The sequence below is a fragment of the Drosophila montana genome, unplaced genomic scaffold, assembly GCF_035044405.1.
Source record: "Drosophila montana isolate Dmon_TW-CO22-7 unplaced genomic scaffold, ASM3504440v1 contig_2397_1, whole genome shotgun sequence".
NCBI classification, from domain to species: domain Eukaryota; kingdom Metazoa; phylum Arthropoda; class Insecta; order Diptera; family Drosophilidae; genus Drosophila; species Drosophila montana.
In genome coordinates this window covers 689243-713465 of record NW_026997278.1, presented here as the reverse complement: position 1 = coordinate 713465, position 24223 = coordinate 689243, and the positions used below count along the sequence as shown (strand labels likewise).

Here is a 24223-nt window from a genome sequence, read left to right as displayed (position 1 = left end):
AATGAGAGCATTTTGAAGCTTTGCCACTGTGCGTATACATATACACATATACATATGTATATGTGTGGAAGCTTTTAATATATGTACCTAGTCGGTTTTTACCGGCAAAAGTTCTGGGATACCTCTCTGTGCAAACAATGACATATTTTTGTATTTAGGTGATTCAGTTTTATAACACAAAAGGATTGGAAAGAAATATGTATAATAGATTTTTATAGATTAATCTATAAAATTATCTCTTGATATTGTTCAGAATTGGAGTTGATAGGTAAATATTGAAGGAAAGGCCAGGTTTTATCTGGAAAATGGAAAGCGGGTTAAAAGTTTTAAACATGCTAGTATATTAATTAGTGCTTACCATTCATTTAATATTCTATTAGTTAAAGAAGTCGATGCTGGGCAAATTATTTTTTGTTAATATTAACACTTTATTTAAACGTTGAAATATTCTAATCATTGAATATTTAATATTTATGCACGTATAAATATTTTCTTAAGTCAAACCTAAGAGCAAAAGTAAAATAACTGAGATGAAGGAACCAAATATACAAAACAAAGATAAAAGCAATTAATACATATATATAATCAAGCACGTTTACAAGAATGACGGTCACAATTCGATTGCAATTCTATTGGGCTTTTACCCATTTATAATGCAATTTTATTTATTTATTACTTATAATCAATTGAGACCCTCGACTGTTATTCGTTTGTTGTTGTTGTTTTTATGCCCTTTATATAAAAGTTATCAATTAGATATTTTCGACTTTGACTATCGAAAACATTCCAAGAACTGAACACATTAATTAAATTTACAATATTTTGTTGTCGATTCGCTCGTTTTTTGTTTATAGAATTGTGCCATACATAGACATAACTAAATAGATTGGGAAGTCCGATATCGATATAGATCGAGTATTACTTTACGCTCAAATACTGAATATTTTTGCAATGAATTTAATGCTACAGGTTGGTACCATGTATATAATGTATGTAGTTTTGTATATTGTATGTGGGGGGATATATGCATGTGTATAATGCTTATATGCCAACCATAAAAAGTCTCGCAATGCCTAATAAGTTAATAATTAAATGCAAGCGTTCGATTAGTAGTATAATTTGTAATGCCACTATTTTTGCTTCATTTAGCCTTCTTGAGATCTTTGCCTCCATGTGAGTGCATGTACATGCTTGCAAGGAAGATAATGTGCTGGAATATAGCAGCTATTTAGGTTCTTAAATTGAAAACCAAGTAGGAGTTGTGTTAAGTCTATCACTTGTATGGCAGTGTGTTGTCAATATATATATATATATACATATATACATATATACATATATACATATATACATATATATATATAGACTAACAACAAACAAGCACCGCCCTAAGCCCTTAGATGCATGGCAATTAATTGTTCCATATTCTGCTAAATATCCTTTGATGGTGCTTTCATCTTTTGTGCGTGCGGGAGTAAGTTGGTATTTGACGTCCTATTGCCGATTGGCCTGTCAACTGAATATGCCTTATAGCAATCCATTTCCAACAAGGCCTGCGAGCCAACCAAATTAATTGTCGTAAGTCCCGTGTCAGCAGCCGTTGTTAAAATGGGTGTAGTATTTGCCAGCTTCGAATTGGTAGTTATGATTGATTCGGATAGATGCGTTTGCGATTTTGTAGCCCCCTTTATGGAGTTTATTGTGGACATAGTGGGTAAACCTGCAAAAACAAATAGTCACATTATTATTGATATTCCTTTAACGCCGAGGCTATCTTTTTTTTTTATATTACACTCTGATCCGCTGCCGACAGCCACAGTGTGAGACAAATTCGATAATGCCGATGGATATCTAGATAGGCCGATAGTATTACTATTAATGCCACTAGCATTACTGCTATCCAAAGCCACAGCCGTCGGTACACTTTCTAATGTTGAACATTTAACGCTCGTTTTGCTTATGATGTCCGCCAAAAGATCAACAGGCAACGCGGAATTGCTAGCTGGCGATGCTGTCGCACCAGACAGATTGGGGCCGCCAAATCCAACATAATTAACGCGGCCACTGCAATGGCTAATGTTATCTCTTTCAGAGGCTGCCGAGCCTGTGGCAGCTTCATTACCACAATTCGGTTTCATACCTGAAAGAAATAAGCAGGAAAATAAAGAATTGAAAGAGATGTTGTAGATGTCTACTAAAACGTACCTGTCACTGGTGATTGGTCACCACTAATGCTTCCGCCGCCTCCAATACTAGCGCCGCCAGCGCTGCTTGAGCCGTCAGCGGCGCCTCCGCTTGTACTGCTTGGAGGTCTGGGCAAACGACGACGCAGCCATGGGTGCTTCAGGGCTTCCGAGGGCGTTAATCGTTTTTCCGTATCCCATTCGAGACATCCACGAATAAAGTTAAGAAAGAGCGGATCCTTACAGCCATCTAATGCCTTTGATAGGCTCTTGGAGCAGGGTGGTCCACGTGGTTTGCCTCGCCGTGACTGACCACCGATTAATACCACCATACCATCGGGCATGGTCCGGACAGTACAATAGCGTGGATACCCCTTTGGACTAAAGAACGTTTTCGCTCGCTTCGAGCTCGCCAATAAAGTTTTGCTCGGCATTCCAAGAACTTCGATAATGCACGCTAACTGGTCGCTCTCATTTTCGCCCGGGAATAGGGCATGCCCCGACAATAGCTCAGCAAGAATGCATCCGAGCGACCACATGTCAATAGCTCTGCCATATTTGGCGCCCAAAATAACTTCGGGTGCACGGTAAAATCTTGATTGTATATATGTGTAGACACGTTGACTTTCAAAGCATGACGATCCAAAGTCAATCACCTATGGACGACATAAAAAAGTGTTTTTATTTCAAATGGAGGATGGATGTATATTTAAATGATTTATTTACCTTGATACCAGAACGACCTTGCTGTTTAAGTAACACATTCTCCGGCTTCATATCACAATGAATTATCTCGTTCTTATAAAGTGCATCCAGGCATTGGAGCAAGGAATGAGCAAATTTACGTACCAGCTGCAGGCTGAAACCCTTAAAGCCATTCTTTTTGATCAACTCATATAGATTGATGCTGAGCAGCTCGAAAGTGATGCAGGTGTGATTCCGGAAGGCAAAATAATCATACATATGTATAATGTTCATGGTGTTGTACTTGTCGTGGCGCCTCAAGTGATGCAGTATACGAATTTCCTCCTGTGCCTGGCGATGGAAGCGTTTTTCGTTTCGCACAATTTTCAGTGCAACATGTTCATGCGTCTTGTGATCATAGGCTTTAATAACTTGCCCAAAGCTACCTTTGCCAATTATTTTAAGCATTTCATAGCGATAGGCCACGTGATCGTGCGGTATATGTATATAAGCGCCCTGCTCATTGTCGTAATCGGAATTGTTGGGTCCATAAATTCCCGGGCGTTTCTTAGCATTGGCGCCAATAAAGTAAATCTGCGGGTAGGCTAATATTTCGGTTCGCTCGTAAGGCGTCAATTTGTGCATGTAAAGAATCATAACTTGCTGCGGCGAAACAACTAGCGCCTTTGGCTTATCCTGCAGTGCGCTCTTCTGCTGACCAGACATAATTATTTGTTCATGAAATGTGAAATGCTCGCTGCCAGCTATTACCGATTTCTGATGCTGTGACACCAAAGCTAGTGAGTCAACTGCCGCCGCATTTAGGGACAAATCTCTATCTTTTTGCGGTGAAGTTGGGGATGCTTCCGATTTCGGCGTCACAATTGTAACGTTCGGTAGAGAGCTTGCTACAAATTTGAATGGAAATTTATATAAGTATATTATATTGCATATATATATATATATGTATGTACCTTGAATTGATTTTGAGACTCCGCATCCATCTATGGTTGAAACGTGCACCCTGGGATGATCTCCAATATAGTTGGAAATCTCATGCGTTGTCGGTTTTGAGGGTAATTTACGATCCTGAAAAATTGCCGTCGATCCGTAACTGCTGCTATAAAATGGCACCTCCGTACAGGAGCGATGCGATAAACTATTTGGATTCATTTGACTTCCAATTCCAATTCCACTTCCACTGCCGCCTCCGGTTTGAATTTGATTTTGGGGCATAGTCATGGTGAGCATCGCGGGCGAAGCTTGTGTTTTACCCAACTGCATCTCGATGGAAGGCGTTGGCAGCATATCCCCGGTGAAGGTGCTGGCATCTAGAATGGCGTTCGCCGTCGACAACTGAACATTATTTGTATTCTGTGTGCCGACCATTTCGTTGTATCTATAGCTATTTAGCTGACTATTGTTGTTGTCCAAATGGTTTAATGTCCTGGTGTTGGTGTTGTTATTATAGCTGGGATTGGCCTTTGACAGCCTCTGATTATTGTTGCCGGGGTCTGTAGATGTTGCTTGCTCTTTAGTTCTAGCCGAGCCTATTTCATATTGCTTGGCTTGATTCTCTTGAGGGGATTCGCTTGGAGCAGTGCTTGATTCTCGCAGGCCGAGGTTCTTTTGCGATTTAGTAAAACTGTTCAACGGTTGCGATCTATATGACAATGACATTACTAATCGAACTGCGCTCGCCGCCGGCAACGAATTGAAACTAGTTTGATTTTCTTCAGGGACTTTGAAATGATGCACAACGTTCTCCGACTCGCCGCTGACTATGCTGGAGGTGGTGCTGGCAGTTAGATACTCTAATGCAGTGCCATATCGGTCGCTATTCGAATCGATGGATGATAATCTACTCTGAATCTCGGCTTGACGCTTAAGCTGACCACGATCTTTTGATCTCGATTTGAACTCTGAACGGATGCAGCTGTTGTTTAAATCTATATCTTCACAGGATTCGCCAGATTCATGATCCGTTTCACTCTCGTTCACTAAATTGGATGCATTTGCCGAAGAAAATGAGCTTCGATTCGAACTTCCATTACCTGGCAGCTTGTCGTCGGCGGCACCGATTTCTAAAGATTTATGCCTGGCCACAGCATCGATTAGCAGCGCTGGAGTCGTAAGAGAAAATAAGTTATTTCGAGTCTCTGCCTGCCCCCAAATGCACTGCTTTATGGAAGCTGCTCGAATTTGGTTGTCCAGCGATATGGCGCCCCTCTTCACAGGTGAACGCCGGCTGAATCTAAAATCTCGATCATCGCTTTGGTAGCGCTTGCTCAATTTTTGGTATCTGGCATTTTGCAAATGCCCCAACTCAATGTTCGGCTGCCCCGCCTTTGCTTTGTTAAGGTAAATGCTTAGGTTTCTATAATCGTGATCGACCACAAATTCGCTTAGTGTTGGTGTGCCTCGCCGAACTGTTGCAAATTCAGATTCAGATGCAGATGCAGATGCTGGATTGTGATGATGGACTAGTGGATAAAAATTGGATGCTATTGAAATATTCGGCCGTCTGGCAAATGGGCTGTCCAATAGAATCGATCCCTGTTGCCTTTTTGGCACGTATTTTAATTGTCCACTAGTGCCCAGTTGCGTATGGTCTGGTTCTATGCTGGCAACGTCGTCATCGGAGTCCCTTTTATGTCTCGTCGTTCCAGGGACAGCTTCCAAATAACCCTTGTTATCGTACACGTCCGTTTTCCTGTTGACTTGCCGCCCACAAAGACCGCTCAGTATGTTAAAGCTTAGCACATTTTTTAATGTATTCTGCTCTTTGCGTTCAATTGTGCACTTTTCTAGACTTTTACTCCTCTTTGTGGCATTTAATTTATTTGGGCACTCACTTTGCTTCCACATCCAACAATACGGTTCCTTTGCGCGTGTTCGTGTGATAATCTACCGATATTATTCATTGTGGTTAGCAGTACGAATTAATTGATACTCGTCCGAAAACATTAATTATTACTACTGAACCGATTATGCCTATATATATTAATGCTTTTTTTGTATAAATGTCCACAGCAGTATTTCGACACAATTGACACGCAGTGTGTACATATGTATGGATATAGTTTTTTTTTCTCGCTATAGTAGCAGTAGGGTTGGTTGTTTGAGCAACAACCAGATACGATATATCGATAGGTTTGCTCGACTCTATCGATATCTTTGTTAAAAATAGCTTATCGTGCAATGTGATATAGCAGCAGATTTAAAACCGTTTTTGTTTTTTAAGTTATTTGTTTTACCTCAGAAACTGTTTAGTAATTACATTGGCTTCCCGTGCAATGAAGGTTTTTTAATTAGTATATGTATCGATAAGTCAATATCGATTATACGCATATTATTTTTCTAAATAACATTATTTTATAAGTAAATGTAATTATAATTTTTAATCAAATATGAAGTGGAAAGCCAAGAAAAAATACAAACAACCAGCATGAGTGCACGCATGTGTATATGCAATAACATATGTATAATCTCACAAATTCTCTGCTACTCACAAAGAAATCTTATGCTCAAAGCCGATCTGAAAATGAACAGCTTAAAACAATTCTAACTTAAAACATTATGTATTACAAAATTTGCTTGTGAGATTCCCTTGGATGGTCACACACACACATGGTCGAAAATACCGATGTTATTAATCGTCGGTAAATTTTCGATGATATATTTTGTAAATATCTGGCAGTCCTGGATGCGAGCGTCAAACTATCGCCGACAAGAAATAATAAATATCGAATTTACGATTTGGCGCAAGCTGATATAAATTGAAAATTGTGCAAAATATACTAGTTTTTTAAAAAAAAGTTAGATTCAACATTAGTTAAACTTGCATGCCGTATTATTTATATGTCAATAAATGTAGATATATAAGAAATTTACAAAATAATAAAAATGGGCTTTAAAAAAATCTAAAAACGACTGAATGGAGACAAACACACAAAGCCAAAGCCGCTGTAAAAACACATCAATCCATTTTTTTACCCGGCACTTTACCTTAACTGCCCCATTGTACGTGTTGCTAACTAATTTTCGTTTATAAAAAAATAAGTTTGAAATTAGCAATATAAAATACATTTGCTAATTGAAATTTATATGTATTTATTTTCAAAGACTTATTTTTAAGAGATTTATATTATATGTTAGGTATGTGATAAACTGTCTCTTGTGTATCTTAAATAAATAACTAATTTCCATAAAGTGCATTTGATCCATTTTAAATATGCATATATATATATATATATATATATATATATATATGTATATATTTATATATTTTTGTTTTGTATGCGTACATATTCGTTATATTTAATTCATATTTATATCCTGCAACTACTAAAACTATGTTTTTTTCAATCTGTGGTAATGCTTGTAAATAGTTGTACGCGCTTGATGAAATTACACAGATAACACATTTATACTATAAATCGTTTAATTATTCTCGGTTGAATATCATTAGTAATGTACGTTATCTCTTTTTTAATCAGCTATTGATAAATATTACTACATAAATAAACCCGCTTAACATACAGTTACTGTTATGTGTATATATATACGTGCGCATATATATATATACACATACACATGTATGTATGTACGCAATATATATATATATTTTGGTACGCACACTCAAGTGGTTATATAGATGAGCACACATACTTTCACGCAATGCATGTCGACATATGTACATATATATGTACGTTACTACTTAGTTTGCCATAAACCACAAGATTCTATATGTAGGCCATTTAAATTTCCTATCACTTTATTTTAGAAAATATTATTGGCTTTTGTTGTTTAATTTTGATTGAAATCACAGTTTTAAAAATGTATTAATACGCACATATGTATATATGTAGCTGCCCGTAACGTATTATTAACTATTAAAAAGTTAACACATACCACACCAAAAAAAAATAAAGAAGAGAATTATGCATCTCCAAAAGCAACATAGTATATCCGAAAATATATTAGGCGAACCAATTACTTGTTGTACAAATACAATTTCATTTACGTCCTGGCACATCTTTACAAATATTTATAATCGCAAAATATCTTACGATATGTAAATGCACACAAACATGCTTTACAGTTATACGCAAGGCAAAGTTTGGTTCGACCTAAGTATGAAATAAAATGAAGCAAAACAAGGCGGTGATTTTCATAGCAGCACCTAACCAACAACAACCTTAATGTTTCGTAGATCCGTTACATTCGGATGCATGTATGTATACATTATTATATGCCATTTCAGAAAAATGTTTTTATCGCCTAGCAGAAGATGCTAGCGAAATTAACATTATACCCCATTGACAATTGGTCACTCTGAATTGACACACTGGAAATTGAGCCGAATCGTGGAATTTATAAGTTAATACATATGTACGTAGTGTGTAAGTATGTAATCAGCGCTTTGAAATGCGAACTGCTCGCCATTTAATGTAAATATAAATTTCTGTTATTTTTCTTTTGTTCTATTATTGTTAACTAGCAGGTATTACCGGGCTTTGCCTGGGACAATTGATTTTTTGCAAACTTTAGCTATTACTTTTGAATTTTCCAACCATGGAATAATTCGAATACGCTCACCCAATTCCAGGCAGTAGAGTCAACTGTTCCCAATCAGTTCCCGTTTAAAGTCAATCGGATGAATAACAAAAGGTAGCTCCTATTTCCCTCCATATTGATTAACAATTTAGGTGGAGCTTTGCTATTACGTTTCAAGTCGGTCGGACGGAAATTATAAGAGTGTTGTATACACAGATCAAGATACATACATATTATAAGAGTGTTGTATACACAGATCACGATACATATTTGGATAACTTCCCTGGCCCCGTTCCCAAAAAAAAAACCAAAAAAAAAACAAAAATAAATCAATTTTATGAGCTATAGTCATGCTTTAGTAGATATATATATATATATTTGAAAGATCGGACCGTAAGCACAGAAGTTATTCAAGAATGGACTTGTTTTAAAGGGTGGAGCAAAGTAATCAAAGATGCACAGTCGCTACACAGCTTGCGCAGTGTGTGTGTGTGTGTGTGAGTGTGTGTGTGTGTGTGTGAGTGTGTGTTTGTGCATATATTTATTTGACATACTCGGGTAAGAAGGTATTAAACGGCAGTTCTGAGCTGGGCACTGGGTACCAGGGTACGGGGTATATCTATATCCTTGTTAAGTATGTGTGTTCGTACGCAGTGAGTGCTCAAAATATAACATGCAAATGTCCAATTTCCACAATACTTGTACATATATATATGGAAACAATTTTTGAGAACAACATTTTTCATTTTTGGTGATTAATTTACCTTGATTAAATCATATGTTAAGTATACATCAATATGTAGTTATATATATATATTTTTTACTATTTAGTATTTGTTCGGTTGTTCCACGTTATTGAGAGTCATTTTGCTACCATATAAGTTCAATATTTAAATTGAATGTTCTTTAATGTCAAAGAAGAGAAGAATGCCAGCTCAATCTACACATGCATGCAATAAATGCCGGGGGCTCATTAGGTTCTCCCAATTTAGGTGTCCAAAAACATATTGAAAAAGGCAATTCGATTTTCTAATTTACTTCATTAGTATTTTATTGTGAGCTAATTATTTATGTTTAACCGAATTTGTTTTCGGTGGGAATGCTTTTTAGTGAAAGCAAAACCGTAATTGATTATAACTTCCTATTATATGTATATAACACAGGTAATTTTTTTTAGTTTTTGTTGTTCCATATATTTTTTGGATATACAAAAAATAATCAAATTTTCTTTCATACTCGTGTGTGTGTGGGACGACGACACATACTTAATCAAGCAAGAGGATGCACATTTGACGCATGCCCAAATGTCTTTATATATATATATATATATATATATATTGTATTCACACATAAACTTCGTGCATATACATATATATTGTTTGTGTTACATATTTAGCGGACTCTTGTGCTGCCAGCCATTTCGAAATTCAAAGTCAAAAACTGTACGTAACTTTGGGAATCCGGATACTGAACACTTGACTTCTTGTATACAATGGAAAGGTAATTGTGTAGGCATGTGTGTGTGTGTGTGTGTGTGTGTAAGTATATAGTAAGTAAATAATTCAATTATCGTATTTCCAAAGTATTGTTATGTATGTGTACCATATATCGATTTTTTGTTGTCTCTTACATTTACAGCCCTAAAATCTATGAACGATAAAGAAAAATAAATCTACAGGCATACAAAATTCTAAGTCCATTCGTTTATCAGTCGATCCACTTTATGTACTTCACATAACATAGTTGCGCTTTCCAAACTGAATCATTTTCGAATCAAGTGTGTGTCAGTGTGTGTGTGTGTCAGAATGCTATGCCATGGTCATCATCATCATCATTATCAAATTAATCATCAACTATGGAACAAACGAATTGAGATATATAATCATAATCAGCTTCCCTACCGGCTGGTCGATTTGGCCCCTGTAGTGCTTGATTTTGAGTACTCTGGCGCCACGTTGAGTTGCTGCCGGCGCCAGCCGCAGGTGTCACATTGGAAACGTTTGGCTGCTGCTGTCCACCACCGGTAATAGTAGTTATATTGTTGCCGCCACCAGGTGTGTTGTTTTTGGTATTGTTGCCACTGTTGTTACCACTTGGCGGTGCACCACCATTTACCGAAGAGTTCATATTACTTCCGCTGCTATTGTTGTTGCTACCTGTACTGCTGCCAACTGAGCCCGAGCTGCCGCTGCCGCCGCTTGCATTGCTGGCTGATCCAGCTGCATTCGATGCACTGCCATTGCCGCCGCCGCTGCCATTGCCGTTGCTGCTGTTTCCTCCAGATATGGTCGAACCAGAGCTGCTGCTGCTGGAAACGCCGCTGGCGCTTATGTTGCTTCCGTTGCCAACACTTCCGCCGGATAATGTGCCGGAGTTTGTGGCGTTCGAGGCTTGGGGCAAATGTTGCAGTATATTCTGCACTTCGTTCTCGCTTGGCGATTCGGCAAATATTGTTGTATTACCGAGAACACAGTTGTTAAGTGCCATTTGTGCTTTGTTAGCCTCCTCCCGTGTTGTATATTTACATAAGGCAATTCCTTGGTTTAGATATGGGTGGAAACTAACAAGGGGACCATGTTGCATACACAAAGTTCGTAAGGTAGAGCCGTCAATCTGCAAGCAGAGCGTACATATTTGAAAATATTTACCTTTGATAAGCAATTATTTATTAAAATAATTAGTTAGATCTTAATTAAATTGACCTAGTCGAGCCCCGTCCGAGTTGTTTACTCTTCGATTGTGATTAATTAAAAATTGATCTATTATTAATGATTATTATTTTGTACATACCTGAGCATTTAGATTTTTCAGTAGCAACCAACTAGAGTTCCAGGAAGCGTTAGCTCCAGTCCAAGTCGTATTTGTGTTGGGCACACCACTACGATTAGGAAGCCAACCGTTTGAGTTTCCGGCAACCGTTGGTGATGGTGTGGTGGTAGCCGTAACGCCGCCAGATTTGTTTGTGCTCAATCCGGGCGGAGGTCCTCGAGATGAGCTTTTATTTAGAGGACTTGTCCAGAGTTCTGAGGTGGCACATTGTTGACTGTTGTCTGACCAACTATATATACAGAAATTTGTGTACAATATTGAAACGTGTTTAGAACCGTTTTTTTTTCAAACTGTTTTTCGTAGCCATTATTGCTTATGCACTTATTTAAAAACTATGCGGTTATAGAATCATTGCTCAAATTTAAAATTATTCAATCAAATAGCATCATATTATATGCAGAGTTTTGCAAAAAATATTGAAAGTTAATCGAATGACTAATGTAAACATAAAACAATTAAGCATTTTGCTTGTACTAAGTATATATAAAAGTAAATATCGTTTGTTGGTCTAAATATCTTGATCTTGATGATATATCTTTTATGTTTGAAAACCTTTCCATACACGAATTTTAAAATCTATCGGATGAAAAGCAAGGGAAACCGAAAAGGAAAGTTTTCTGTGCATTTGAGATACACTTCGGAGCTCGAATGTGTTAAAGTTCCTTTGTTAGCGCGTGAAAAGTTATTGCTGGTTGGGCTGTAATTAAATGTTAAATTGTAAATGTAAATTACCTAGGAAAATTTTGGTTTGGATTAAAACTCCACGTTGACGACGATAAACTTAGTGGCGGCAGATCAGTCGGAGAGTTTTTGCCGGTTGTGGCAGCAAAAATATCAGCATCTTTTGGCGTCGGATTAATGGACAATGGAGATCTAGCTACGCTGCCAGGAGTTATGCTTGGATCATCTTCAATGCTTTTGATCTGAGAACCCTTAAAAATAATTTTCTGCTTGGGTAGTTATTGGAAAGAATCAGCATGTCTACAGTTACCTTCCACGGCTTGCCTGGCTCAAACTCCTGCACCAAGTCGGTATACGCAGCTGCTGTCGGTGCAACTGACCAGTCTTTGTTCTCGTTATCAATTGAAGGATCTGGCCAACCGTCTCCAATATTGCGCCCAGTTGACCAAGTACTATATTTTGATAGAAAGCGAGAACACATTTGTTCAATTCCATGTGCATCAATTTCAATTGTTTACTGACCCATCGTTTTGTAGGCCCAGCGAACCCATGTTGTTTGAGTTGCTAGTTAAATTTTGTTTTGTTGCGCCCGGAGCTCGTGAAAAATCAGTGCTGTCCGTAGCGATGGTATCCTTTTCTAATACTGGAAGCTTCCACTGATTTAAGCGGGACTGCTGATTGGGAGCACCCTGATATCCACTTGGCTGCGATTCAACGAAAGACACAATTTTATATATAGTTAATCAAAAGCGAGATACATCAGAGGTAGGTAAGGTATTAAAAGTTATTGCATTCTAAATTAAATAAAGCTTATATGAGAACATTTTATTTGAAATCTTTCAGTTGGAAACTAATCGCAGTAATTGTTTCTCGAGCATGACAGCTTTATATACGTGTTGTCTGCGAGTTCCTATAAAATGTTATGCTATTTCTACACAAGTAGGCAGTTTTTTTAATTTAAGGCTTAATAATTAATTAGGTACGCACCTTATTAAGATTTAGTTCTGAAAAGTTTCCTTGAAGTGTAGTTATTGCATCATGATTTCTTAAATAGTCATTTCCAGAGTTATTTATGTGTCCGGATGGATGTTGCTGCTGTTGCTGTTGCTGCTGCTGCTGCTGCTGTGAATTTTGTTGCAAATTCTGTTGCTTTATATAAACAGCCTGTTGTGCATTTATTTGGTTTTGTAAGTTTTGTATCTGTTGTTTGTATTTTGCAATGGTTACATTGACAACCATGGGGTTAGCGTTGCTGCCCCGAGAAAGAGATTGTTGCGCTGCTTGAAGATGCTGCGATACGATAAATCAATTGCAATCATATTAAATGGTAAGTAAGTATATATATATATAAATCACCTTTATACTGCTGAGTAGTTGGTTTAATAGATTTAAAGTATTTTGTGTCAGAGGCTGGGTCAAAATTTGACTGGATATAAAGCCACTGTGAATGGCCAATTGAATTTGCTGGCCAAGCTGGCGAATGTGCTGACCAGATGGCTGATTATTGGCATTCGATGCAATATTCACCGCCGGCGCTGCACTCGTTGCGTTCTGGCAAAATGCAACCGATGCATTCGCATTTATCGACTGTGGTCCTCCTCCGATCGCGACATTGTGCGGCCCACCTTGGTTCAAATATTTTTGTACCTGAAGAACTGCCATATTCGGATTATTGCTAGGTGTACCGCTCATATTAGTCATTAGGTTATTCTGTAAGAAAAAACTATATATGGATGCTGATACATATATAGATGCTGGTTTTTTAATTACCGGAGGGAATGACATCGATGGTTGTGCGCTGCCAACAGGATAACGTTGTGGGAATCCGCCACTATTTGTCGTATTCGAGTGATCAGCGTAGGAACCAAGTACCTCGTCGTGACGGCGCCAGCCATCCATTGCCAGAGACGAATTGGGATTTGCACGCAGCATTTCGGCTGCCTCTTCAATATTCATATTGGTACTCAGTAATGCTCTTTCGACGTCTTCCTTTTTGAAGCCGTTCTCAACCAAAAGTCTATATTGCTTGCTTTGCTTAACCATATCTGTGTTAAGGATGCCAACACCAACATTAATGCCAGCGATTTTTTGCTGCTGCTGCTGCTGTTGCTGCTGTTGCTGGGATTTTCCAACAATGCCGCCACCATGTGGCCAATCAGATGATAAATCGCCGCCTTCCACATTCCCACCAACTGTGCTCGCGTTGCTCCATCCAGAGGATCCGCCACCTGTTGACGGCAATTTAGTTTGTTTATTACCCCAGCCGCCGCCGCCGACGCCACCCGAAGGTGAATCACTCCATGAGTTTGCGTTTGCTCCAATTTGTGCAAGTGAAGTGCTCTGTTTATCATCGACCCAGTTGTTGCCCGCCACGGCGGCACCGCCAACAACGCCAACATTGTGACTATCATCGCCCCAAGAGCTTACTTGAGCATTTCTACCTCCGCCGCCGACGCCGCCGCCGCTATTATTGGGATGCACCCACATGGCACCGGCATCGGGCTTGCCGTGCTGGCCAACAACTCCACTGGGTCCGGGAGTGTTTGCCAGTCGAGACTGAGGCCCAATACCAGCACCACCGACCATTGGATTATTGGGATTTCCACCGACTGGAACATTGCTATTGCCACCGATACCACCGCTGCCGACGATGTTGCCCGTTGGATTTTGGGCTCTCATTAAGTGATTACGACTCATTGAGTCTGTCATGTCCTTCCAGTGGGCACCGCTACCAGGTAAGCGCGATTGTTGTCCCCATAGCGAAGTTCCGTCATCATAATTGGGAATATTGCGACGTTGTGGTGGGGGTGAGGGTTCCTCCCATCCAGTGATTTGCTTGGAAATATCCTTGGGGCCACCAACGACCGCCTGTGTAGCTCCCCATTGCGCCCCGACATTACCAGATACCGAACCAACACCAACACTTGGGCCAATATTTGAGCTTGGAATATTTGAACCTGTTGCGCTAACAACGGGGCCGACCATTTTGTTAATATTTTGAATCTGGTTATGAGCAATCTGAGGATGATGTCCCCACATCTCTGATGTGCCATTTAGACGACCAGATATACCACGCGGATCGCCACGAATCGGATCCCGTGGATCAATCATACGCAAGTCACGGGGATCTCCTGTAGGTGCGCCCACACCGCGCATCGTAATTGGATCACGCGGATCCACGTTTCGGATGTCCATTGGACCGGCTCCTGCCAGCGGGCGCATATCTCGCGGATCGCCCCAACCATTGCCAGTACTGCCGCCAACACTGCCGCCAGCTCCTCCAACCGTTCCGCTTACAGCCAAATTGTTTCCACTATTTCCACCTATATATATGAGAAATGATTCAAAATGCATCCAATCATAACAGATAGCCAAATATACAATGAACAAGCCATAAAGTATATAAAAGAGAAATTAAATTTTTCTACAGAACTTTAGGAACAAGTTAGGCTCATCAAGCGCTTCTTCCTGAATATCTTTGGCGTCCGTATAAACTACACTAGAATCTTGATCTTATTGATATCAAGATATCTCCCCCTTTGTATGTATATATTTAAAAGTGATGAATATTACTAGATCAACGGAAGTCGGAGATGCTTCTTCTGCTGTTTTTTTTATTTGCATCAAACAAATAGTTGACAAACTCCAAAATGGAGAATATTCTTGTTTAGATGAGAATTTGCATGCCGATAAAATAATTGTAAAATAATTGATTGTACTTACATCCGGGAGCCACCGCAGGCAGGGCTCCAGTTGCCGGCGCATTGTTATTTCCAGTAGAGTTTAAGGCAACTCCGACTCCAACACCAACGCCCTGTCCCCATTGGGGGCCAGTAGAGGCGCCAACGCCAGGAGCATTAGCACCCACTGCACCCACACCAGACGTTGCGCTATTGGATGACTGACCTGTCCATACGCTGGTGCTATCGGCTCCATCATCATCCTCGCCCCAAGTTCCGCCTAAATTTGATGAAGGCGTATGCCCCCAAGATGGCTTTGGCACTTGTTGAGCGGGTGGCTGACCGCCGTTGCGTAAATTCGATTCCCACAAATCGGTGCCATTGTTAATGTTTGGTTTCCACATTAGAGGACCCGATGGATCCTTATTGGCCGGCTCCGGTGAACTGGGCACCTCCCAATTGGTATCTTGGTTAACGTGCTGGCATCCCCAGCCATCCTGAGAGAAAAGCGCCTCGCGCATTGTGTACAACTGTTTCAATTGATAATTAGCTGCACTAGCAGATGGCGCATTCCTATTTCCAATTCCGACTAGTCCTTCATCAACTTTGCCGCCATCGTCATTGTCATTAAATGAACTCTTACGGCTATTGGTAATAATCTTGTTTTCAATGGTTAAACTCTTCCTTGTTCTTTTAAGAACGATATTTCACTTATCGTTTTTTCCGAAAACTTCTTCTATTTGTGATTGTTGTTTATATTGCCTACAAAAAAAAACGATATCAATATTAATGTAAATGTTAATGGGTTTTTTTTTTCTATTAAACTTGAGAGTATTGCAAGGATTCACATGCCAACTTTTGTGTCCCTAGATAGCAAGTATATTCCTTTAAGTATATTTTATGAAAATCTAATTTTTCAAAAGGTAATTATTACGAGTTCTGTCTGTATAGTGTGTGTGTGTGTGTGTCGAAAAGGTAAGCAATTTTCTCGTGAAAGGTACACATATTAATTTGAATATACAAATAAAATTGATAATCAACTTAATATCCGTACTGAGACACAAAAAGTCGAATTATTTTTGATTATGCATTATCCACTTAATTCTTCTATGTTGATTATATTATTATTTAGGTTTATGATACATTTTACACTTTTACTGAAAAATGTATTCATATGCATCAAGATGTGTGTGTGTGTCCGTGTATATAAACATACTTGACAACTCTGGTCAGTAGTCATTGACGCAATCACCCTATTTAACTCTGTACTTTTGTTCACTCACACATTTGCAGATACACAAAAACACACTCATACGCACGACGAATCAACAAATATTCTATACCACATACACATGAACTTATACAGATTTTCATACACATACAACTTATATGCGGAGCATCTTCAAGACATTTCAAGTTTGCATGTATTTTATTTATTGATAATGTACATTGATGTTTCGATAGGTCAACATATGCATAATTAAATTTTACATCGTTATATTAATAAATGTACATTTATACACTTTATGCTTATTTATACTCGCTCATCTACATATGTATGTATATTTACATGCAACATTCAAGATTTGACATAAATAATACTTTAAAATGTTTTTTTCTTGTTTTCTGAACATAAATCGATTAAAATTAAATTTTCTGCACAAATATGTCTAAAGACAGATACATACAAACACATGAATGTATGTATGTTTCTAAAAGCCAAGCCACTTCGACGATTTCACAAAGTATGTATGTATGTATGTTTTCATGAACATCTGTATGCCAAATTAAATTCTTGCTTCACACATTGTCCGAAAATCCCCGGAAAAAAAATAAGTTACACTGCATATTGATCTTAAGTGTATTCACATTCGTAAAATAAAGTAATGTATCAAGCGGATTAAAGCAAATAATTACTTTTTGGTGAAAGAATTTATCACTCCACACGTTCAATGGGACGGGAAAATTTACTCTGTATAAATGGCTGCTCCCGCAATGTTGCCACCTAGCCAGGTTTTATTCAAACCCATTTTTATAAACACACTGTCCATATATAGCACACTAAAAGTTTGTCACTTTTTTCCAAATACCTGGACAAATACTTGACAATTTTAATGTAATTGTAGACATTTTGAATTATTTACACTTTTTTCATCATTAATGTCTTATATAAAATACCTAAAACGTGGCAACTCTTTGTAGGAGTTATAGCTATTTCTTTCTAACTTACAAACATAAAAAAGACAAACAGATGCATACATTTTTATGTATATATGTACATGTGTTAGACTTTAGTTATCCATGTCGCGTTGACGCGTTTAATGGCGTTTTTACCTTAGTACCGTAACACACCCACAATATACTAATAAAAATATGTGTAAATCTCCAAAATATAATACACATTTTCATTTAATTTGTATTTTTACCTATTTTAAAACGCACTTGCGCCGATACGTTGCTCTCGCTCACTCTTTTTCTGCGAATCTGTGTGACCATAAGCGGTCAATTCAAAAATACTCAAACAAGTATAGAAATAAAATAAGGAACGTAAAACAAAAATACTAATTGTAGTATTTTTGAAATAACTATAACTTCAACAAAGTGTTGCCACGTTTTAATTATTGTCATTTTATATAAGACTATAATTTATATAATAATAATAATCGTATGAAAATTCCATTAGAAATATCAAGTGTTCCTTCAGAGATATTTAAAAAGGCTTCAATTTATTTTTGCCCTATATACCAAGAATTGGAAAGTTGGACTCGAATAAAACTTCTGCTGCCAAGTTGGAAGAAAGATGATAGCAATGGAGCGTCGTTCGGTTTTTAGAAGTGTCAGGGACCTTTTCAAGGGCTCCTAGCGTTTTCCGCGGTTAAATATGTGAGCTGGCCAAAAAGAAACGTAAGTGGTATTACTTTTGGCTTAGCTGTTTACTGATATTGTCTGCTTCCTTACCAGAGATTGCGTGGAGTACTTGGAGCTGCAGCAATGTAGCAAGGCCTCGCCAAAAAGAACAAGGGATTGCAGCCGCCGGTTTCGGAATTGATGATATTAAATGTAATGAAATCAAGATTATTCATTATTATTATTATTATTATTATTATTATTACAAGATTATTCACCAATTGGTCAATTATCATCAATTGCCGTTGTTATATCCTATTTTAAATGCGACTCATTTGAAAACAATTTTGTGAAGTACAGCTAATTAAAATATATTGGATTGCCAAATCCCTTTCTCAAATTATAATTTTTAATTATATTTAAATTGTTCCATGGCCTAACTAACGAGATAAATTCATCAATTTCTAAAAAACTGTTTGTTCTGACTGACTGACTGACTGACTGACAACGCGCACTTTTCGCAGAATACAAGCGAAATGCGATATATACATTTTTGGCGAAGTTTTAAGTCTTCATAAATGTATACATATATTTATTTATTTATTTATTAGTGGTCGACAAAACGAGTGTCTTCCTAATTATTCAATACATTTTATTTACAATTATGAAATTTAGATGCTAAAAGCCTAGATAGAGAACACAAATTTCAAATAGCATCACCGACCGATGGAGGTGTTTTATTTGCCAGTCCGGCCAGCTGTGCCCCTTTTCACAGCTAATTTTGTCAGTGACGCTATTAGAGCCTACATCTAAGAAGAAGGGTGTAAGTAGGAAAAAGTGTTCTTAAGTAAAATTAAAAATAATCTTAATTTGCTATATTATTTAAGAATATATCATAAATAGGAGAAAAGAAAGTAAAAAGATTGTTAATAAAGTAAAGAACTGTATGCTAGATATACAGAGTGTTAAGTAGATAGGATAAAGAGATAGTATTGGGAAAGTAATGGGAAATCACCGACCCGGTGGGGGAAAATTTACAGCCTGTCCGGCAAGCTATGCCCCTGCTCATAGCTGGGAATGGTCAGTGACTTCCCGAAGGTATCCTGAAAGCAACGATTTTATTAGGGGTAGAGAAAGTTCGGTAGAGAAAACGTGATGCAAACTATTGTAATTTTTACATAGCACGCGAAAAGGATTGTGCATAGCGTAGTCTGTTGTGCACGTAGATAGGAATAAGGGGCGGTAATTTCTGGTTGGTCTAGCCGGAACAGAGAATTGAAGACGCCCTAGCAGAAAAGGAGAATCTATATCGCCAACAACCAACTTATGTAGAAAGACAACACCGAGAATTGTCCTACGGTTGGTTAACGACGGAAGGTTAAGAAGAAGCAGCCTGCTGGAATAGGATGGCAACCGAAGATTAGGGTCCCAATTTAAACCTCGTAAGGCAAAAAGCAGAAATTGCTTCTGAACAGATTCAATACGATCCTGGCTATTGTTATACTGCGGAGACCAGATGCAAGAGCAGTATTCAAGGATAGGGCGAACAAGAGAGATGTACAGAAGTTTCGTTATAAAAGGATCGTTAAACTCTTTAGACCATCGTTTAATGAATCCAAGTACACCTTTTGCCTCATTAACGATGATATCTATGTGAAGATTGAAACAGAGTTTAGAATCAAAAAGAACGCCTAAATTCTTAACTGTTAGTATACGTTGCAATGGAGTATTGTCGATTGTATAACTGACCAGATAAGGTGTAGTACGATTAAATGTCATAAACATACACTTTGAACAATTCAGATGCAATTGATTGGCCGAGCACCAAAGTTGCATAGCGTTCAAATCGTCTTGAAGACGAGAATGATGTAGGGGATTGGTGTATGATAGAATAAGTTTCACGTCGTCCGCATACATGAGTACACGGGCATGGGATATAACAGAGGGAAGATCATTTATAAAAAGAGTAAAGAGTAAAGGTCCAAGATGACTACCTTGAGGAACACCAGAAGTAACGTGAACCTGTTTAGAGGTAGTCAGCCTCAGCATTACTCTTTGGGTCCTACCTTTTAAATAAGAACTAATCCAAAGCAATAGAGACGGAGGGAAACCTATTCGGTCAAGTTTAAAAAGTAAAATGTCATGGTGCACGGAGTCAAACGCCTTACTGAAGTCAGTGTAAATGACATCAGTTTGCATTTTCGAAAGGAAAGCATCATTTACCAAGGAAGTAAACTCAAGCAGATTGGTCGTAGTAGACCGATTCTTTACGAATCCATGTTGAACAGGGGAAACAACTGATTTGCAGAAATGCTGCAAATTCGAAGTGATTATTTTTTCAAATAATTTAGGAATAGCGGACAGTTTTGCAATGCCCCTGTAATTTAGTATATCAGACTTTCCACCTTTCTTGTGGAGAGGAATGATATAAGATTCTTTCCAAAGAGATGGAAAGACAGAAGAATCGAGGGATAGATTAAAAAGCTTTAGCAATGGATAAACAAGGGAAGAACTACACTCCTTGAGTAGACAACTAGGGATATTGTCAGGCCCAGGAGAGAAAGAAGATTTTAAAGAATTTAAAGCTTAAAGGAGAGAGGAATGGGAAATAATAGGGGGAAGTATAGAACTAGAGGAAGTAATAGTATAAGGGTAAGAATTATTATTAGAACAGACTGAAGAGTAAGTTGATTGAAAAAAATTAGCAAAGAGGTTAGCAGAATCAGAGTCATTGCTAGCTTTATCCATCCCGAGAGAAAAAGAAGATGGCAAACTTGAAGATTTTCGCTTCGAGTTTACAAAATTGTAAAACTGTCTTGGATTTAGGGAAAATTGCCTTTTGCAACGAGTTAGATAATTCTCATAGCATTGAGAATTCAGAAGAAAGAAGTTCGACTTGGCTATGGAATATTTAGCCAAGTCAGTACACGAACCAGACATTTTAAACTTTTTAAAATATTTTGATTTTATATTTTTTAGATTCGTTAATCTGGGAGTAAACCAAGGTGGCTTTGAAGAGGTAGTCGAAGGTATTGACTTGGGAATACACATATCTAAGAGGGAGTTTAGGGTGTTATAAAAAAAGTTAATAGCAGTATTCATGTCAACCGAGTCATATAAGAAAGACCAATCGGTTGCATAAATAAGCTGATTCAGCAAGGAATAGTTTCCTTTGCGAAAGCAACGGCGGGGCTTATTGGCTGATGAGCACGAAATGAGAGGATTACAATTGAATATTGCAACCTCTAAAGTAGGATGATATACATCCTCAGGAAGAGATAAAGGAGGGGACCTAGATACATTAGAAATAAGGTAGTCGTTAACAAATACAAGATCAAGTGTTCTATTCAAATGATTAGAAATTGAATTGATTTGAAACAACGAAAGGTCAAGCATGCAATCTATAAAGTCATGCTGTGCTGAGGGCACTAAATAATTTTCGGCAGTGAAAAGTGACCAAGAGATGTTCGGCAAATTAAAATCACCCAACACAATTAATAGGTCATTATCACGCACGTGTGAAGAAACTTCTTTAATACAAGAAATATGTTTCATATAAACTTGAATATCAGAAGAAATATATATAGTTATATTTATTATATATATATATATATATATATATATGCCTGCTTGTATATATGTATATGTATGCATTATTGTTTTGTGTATATGCAAATATACATGCATGCGTAGATGTATGAATAAATTTCCGGATACCTACATACATGCACACAAACATACATACATACTCAATATAGATGAATTTTTGTATACATAAATAAATGCATGCATACATATATGTTTGCGTGCCTGTCTGCATATTTATGTGTGCATGTTTGTACATATATGTATGCATGTTTGTTTGTAAATATACAAACATGCACACATACATACATTTGTTCAAACATATATGTACATACACACATACATAGGTATATACATATACACATATGTACGTACAAAACGTCCATATATACATACATATCTACCTACCCCTCCACCTCCTCCTGCTCCACCGCCTCCTCCACAGGCCGTTGAAACCAACGTTTCCTGCCTTGTTACATTTCAGCGACCTACTTGAATTCTTGAGAATCGAGGAGGAGACCACTTGGTAGAAACTCGTTATATTTAAATTGGCAGCACAGCGATAAATAAGCTTGGTCTGCGTTTGGTATTAGAAAACAAACATGCAGGCATACATATAGACATTATTGAAACATACATGCATTCATACACTAACACACACACACACACACACACACACACATATATTTAATACCTATATCCCTGCGTATAATATACTTGTTTATGATTCTGGGTCTTATACGTTCTGATATCCTTGCATTCATACATACGGATACACGGACAGACAGACGGCATTTGATTATGTCTGACAGAAGGGCCTTTTCTTCAAGTTGCAGTCCCATCTCATCATCAGGAAGCACGTTTGGCATATCTTTCAAAATCTCTGAGCATCAAAGTTTCAAAACTCTGCAAGGAGTGTGGTCCATTGGATTAACTACCACTGGCTACATACAATCCCTACAATTCCTGTGAGCTGCCTCATCGGTTGCTGGGCAAACTTGGCTGGGCAGCGGATTGGAACAATTCATATCTGCCAAATCTGATACATGCCTGGGACTGCGCTTTATTGAAGGGACGGACGATCGTGTACAATTGCGTCGCCCGTGGACCGAAGGCGTGCCCATATCCCAGGCTGTGGTCTTGCTGAGCATTCTGAAGATCATTTAAGAAGAGGCTAGCAATGTTGACGTCGATTCAAAAAGTTGATTACGATCTGAAAGAAATGCATATTAATTTGCTGCTAGTGTGTATCATAGAAATGGATACCTACTGCTGAAAATGCATTAGATGACGCAGTGAGTCCGCCACAGAGACCTCAGTAATACGCTGATGTGGTGGATTATATGCCACCCAGCCGTTCCACGCTGGGAGTAGCGGAGGGGCTTAGACGAGTAGCTCCTCGCTGGACCAGATGAGTGCCTTGTCTAGTGCCTTGTCCTGTCTTCACGGGGACGTGGATGTTACGGGCGGGCAAATTAAGCTACCGATAATTTAGTATAGCGTATATTCTAAAAAGTGTGGAGTTTTTACCCCTTGGAAGAGATTTCTGTGTGTCATCCCAGTTACTTTATTTCAAATTTCTTGAAATTGATCTTTAGTGTTCTGTTTTATTGAATTTTCGGTTCAAGTTTTGTGAACAATATAAAATGAATGGTGCTACAAATAAATTACATGGGTATGCAATGTATATAAATAATACTTGTTAAAGTCCAAAATCTCAAGATATAATCAACCTACGATAAATGCAATGCTTTCGCTATTTAATATAAGTACCTAGGTATATAATGTTATATATAGAGGGCAGTTTTCCACTCTGGGACCAAGAGATATTATTTAAAATTAATTATGTACTCGCGTATGTGATGTTGAATAAAACATTTGTCGGTTATAAAATATACTATATATATATGTGCAAAATTATTTGATAAATTGTGACCGATAGACATAATGTATGTACATGTGTGTATATGCGCGAATGCGAATGTATACAATTGTTGATGTTTAAACGAAATTAAATTGATTTCAGCCTCAAGTTTTAAAAGGCATATGCGTCTGTCTGTCTGTCTGTCTGTCTGTATATTTCTATTTGTATGTGTATATACATTTAACACATTTTGTAGTGACATTTGATTTAGTAAATTATAACATTAATTTTGTCCAAACGTTGCATATACATAT

The 24223-nt window shown here is 37.9% G+C and overlaps 2 protein-coding genes and 2 long non-coding RNA genes across 7 annotated transcripts; 2 read left to right on the top strand and 2 right to left on the bottom strand.

Moving 5' to 3' along the window:
• Positions 1–564: 564 nt before the first annotated feature.
• On the bottom strand, positions 565–5949 carry LOC135427865 (putative dual specificity tyrosine-phosphorylation-regulated kinase 3 homolog). Its single transcript, XM_064681556.1, has 5 exons — positions 3839–5949; positions 2907–3772; positions 2203–2836; positions 1790–2137; positions 565–1717 (listed from the first exon to the last, which is right to left on the bottom strand). Exons 1-5 carry the CDS (start codon positions 5730–5732, stop codon positions 1428–1430), a joined length of 4032 nt encoding a protein of 1343 aa, XP_064537626.1. The 5' UTR covers positions 5733–5949; the 3' UTR covers positions 565–1427.
• Positions 5950–7760: 1811 nt separating this feature from the next.
• On the top strand, positions 7761–8337 carry LOC135427834 (uncharacterized). Its single transcript, XR_010436150.1, has 2 exons — positions 7761–8100; positions 8155–8337. It is a non-coding gene; the product is annotated as an uncharacterized LOC135427834 (long non-coding RNA).
• Positions 8338–9443: 1106 nt separating this feature from the next.
• Positions 9444–18107, bottom strand: gw (gawky). Of its 3 annotated transcripts, none has more exons than XM_064681459.1 (10): positions 18040–18107; positions 15657–16375; positions 13704–15256; positions 13290–13643; positions 12921–13223; positions 12456–12637; positions 12244–12385; positions 11985–12184; positions 11214–11481; positions 9444–11036 (listed from the first exon to the last, which is right to left on the bottom strand). In XM_064681459.1, exons 2-10 carry the CDS (start codon positions 16132–16134, stop codon positions 10266–10268), a joined length of 4251 nt encoding a protein of 1416 aa, XP_064537529.1. In that variant the 5' UTR covers positions 16135–16375; positions 18040–18107; the 3' UTR covers positions 9444–10265. The 3 variants fall into 3 exon arrangements, with proteins under 3 accessions (XP_064537529.1, XP_064537532.1, XP_064537530.1); XM_064681462.1 differs by having other exon boundaries at positions 11985–12175; XM_064681460.1 differs by lacking the exon at positions 18040–18107 and adding an exon at positions 17531–17672.
• A 140-nt stretch (positions 18108–18247) lies between these two features.
• Positions 18248–23708, top strand: LOC135427832 (uncharacterized). Of its 2 annotated transcripts, none has more exons than XR_010436149.1 (3): positions 18248–18517; positions 18575–18673; positions 22834–23708. It is a non-coding gene; the product is annotated as an uncharacterized LOC135427832 (long non-coding RNA). The 2 variants fall into 2 exon arrangements; XR_010436148.1 differs by having other exon boundaries at positions 22830–23708.
• The last annotated feature ends 515 nt before the right edge of the window (positions 23709–24223 follow it).

Excerpts from the sequence above, each read along its gene's own strand:
- LOC135427865 (XM_064681556.1), bottom strand. The coding sequence starts at position 5,732 with ATGTGGAAGCAAAGTGAGTGCCCAAATAAATTAAATGCCACAAAGAGG. Across the intron at positions 2,837-2,906 it reads AAGGTCGTTCTGGTATCAAG|GTGATTGACTTTGGATCGTC; the intron begins GTAAATAAATCA and ends TGTCGTCCATAG. Across the intron at positions 2,138-2,202 it reads TGACCAATCACCAGTGACAG|GTATGAAACCGAATTGTGGT; the intron begins GTACGTTTTAGT and ends TATTTCTTTCAG.
- gw (XM_064681459.1), bottom strand. The coding sequence starts at position 16,134 with ATGCGCGAGGCGCTTTTCTCTCAGGATGGCTGGGGATGCCAGCACGTT. Across the intron at positions 13,644-13,703 it reads CATCGATGTCATTCCCTCCG|AATAACCTAATGACTAATAT; the intron begins GTAATTAAAAAA and ends TTTTTCTTACAG. Across the intron at positions 12,185-12,243 it reads AGCCAGGCAAGCCGTGGAAG|GGTTCTCAGATCAAAAGCAT; the intron begins GTAACTGTAGAC and ends ATTATTTTTAAG.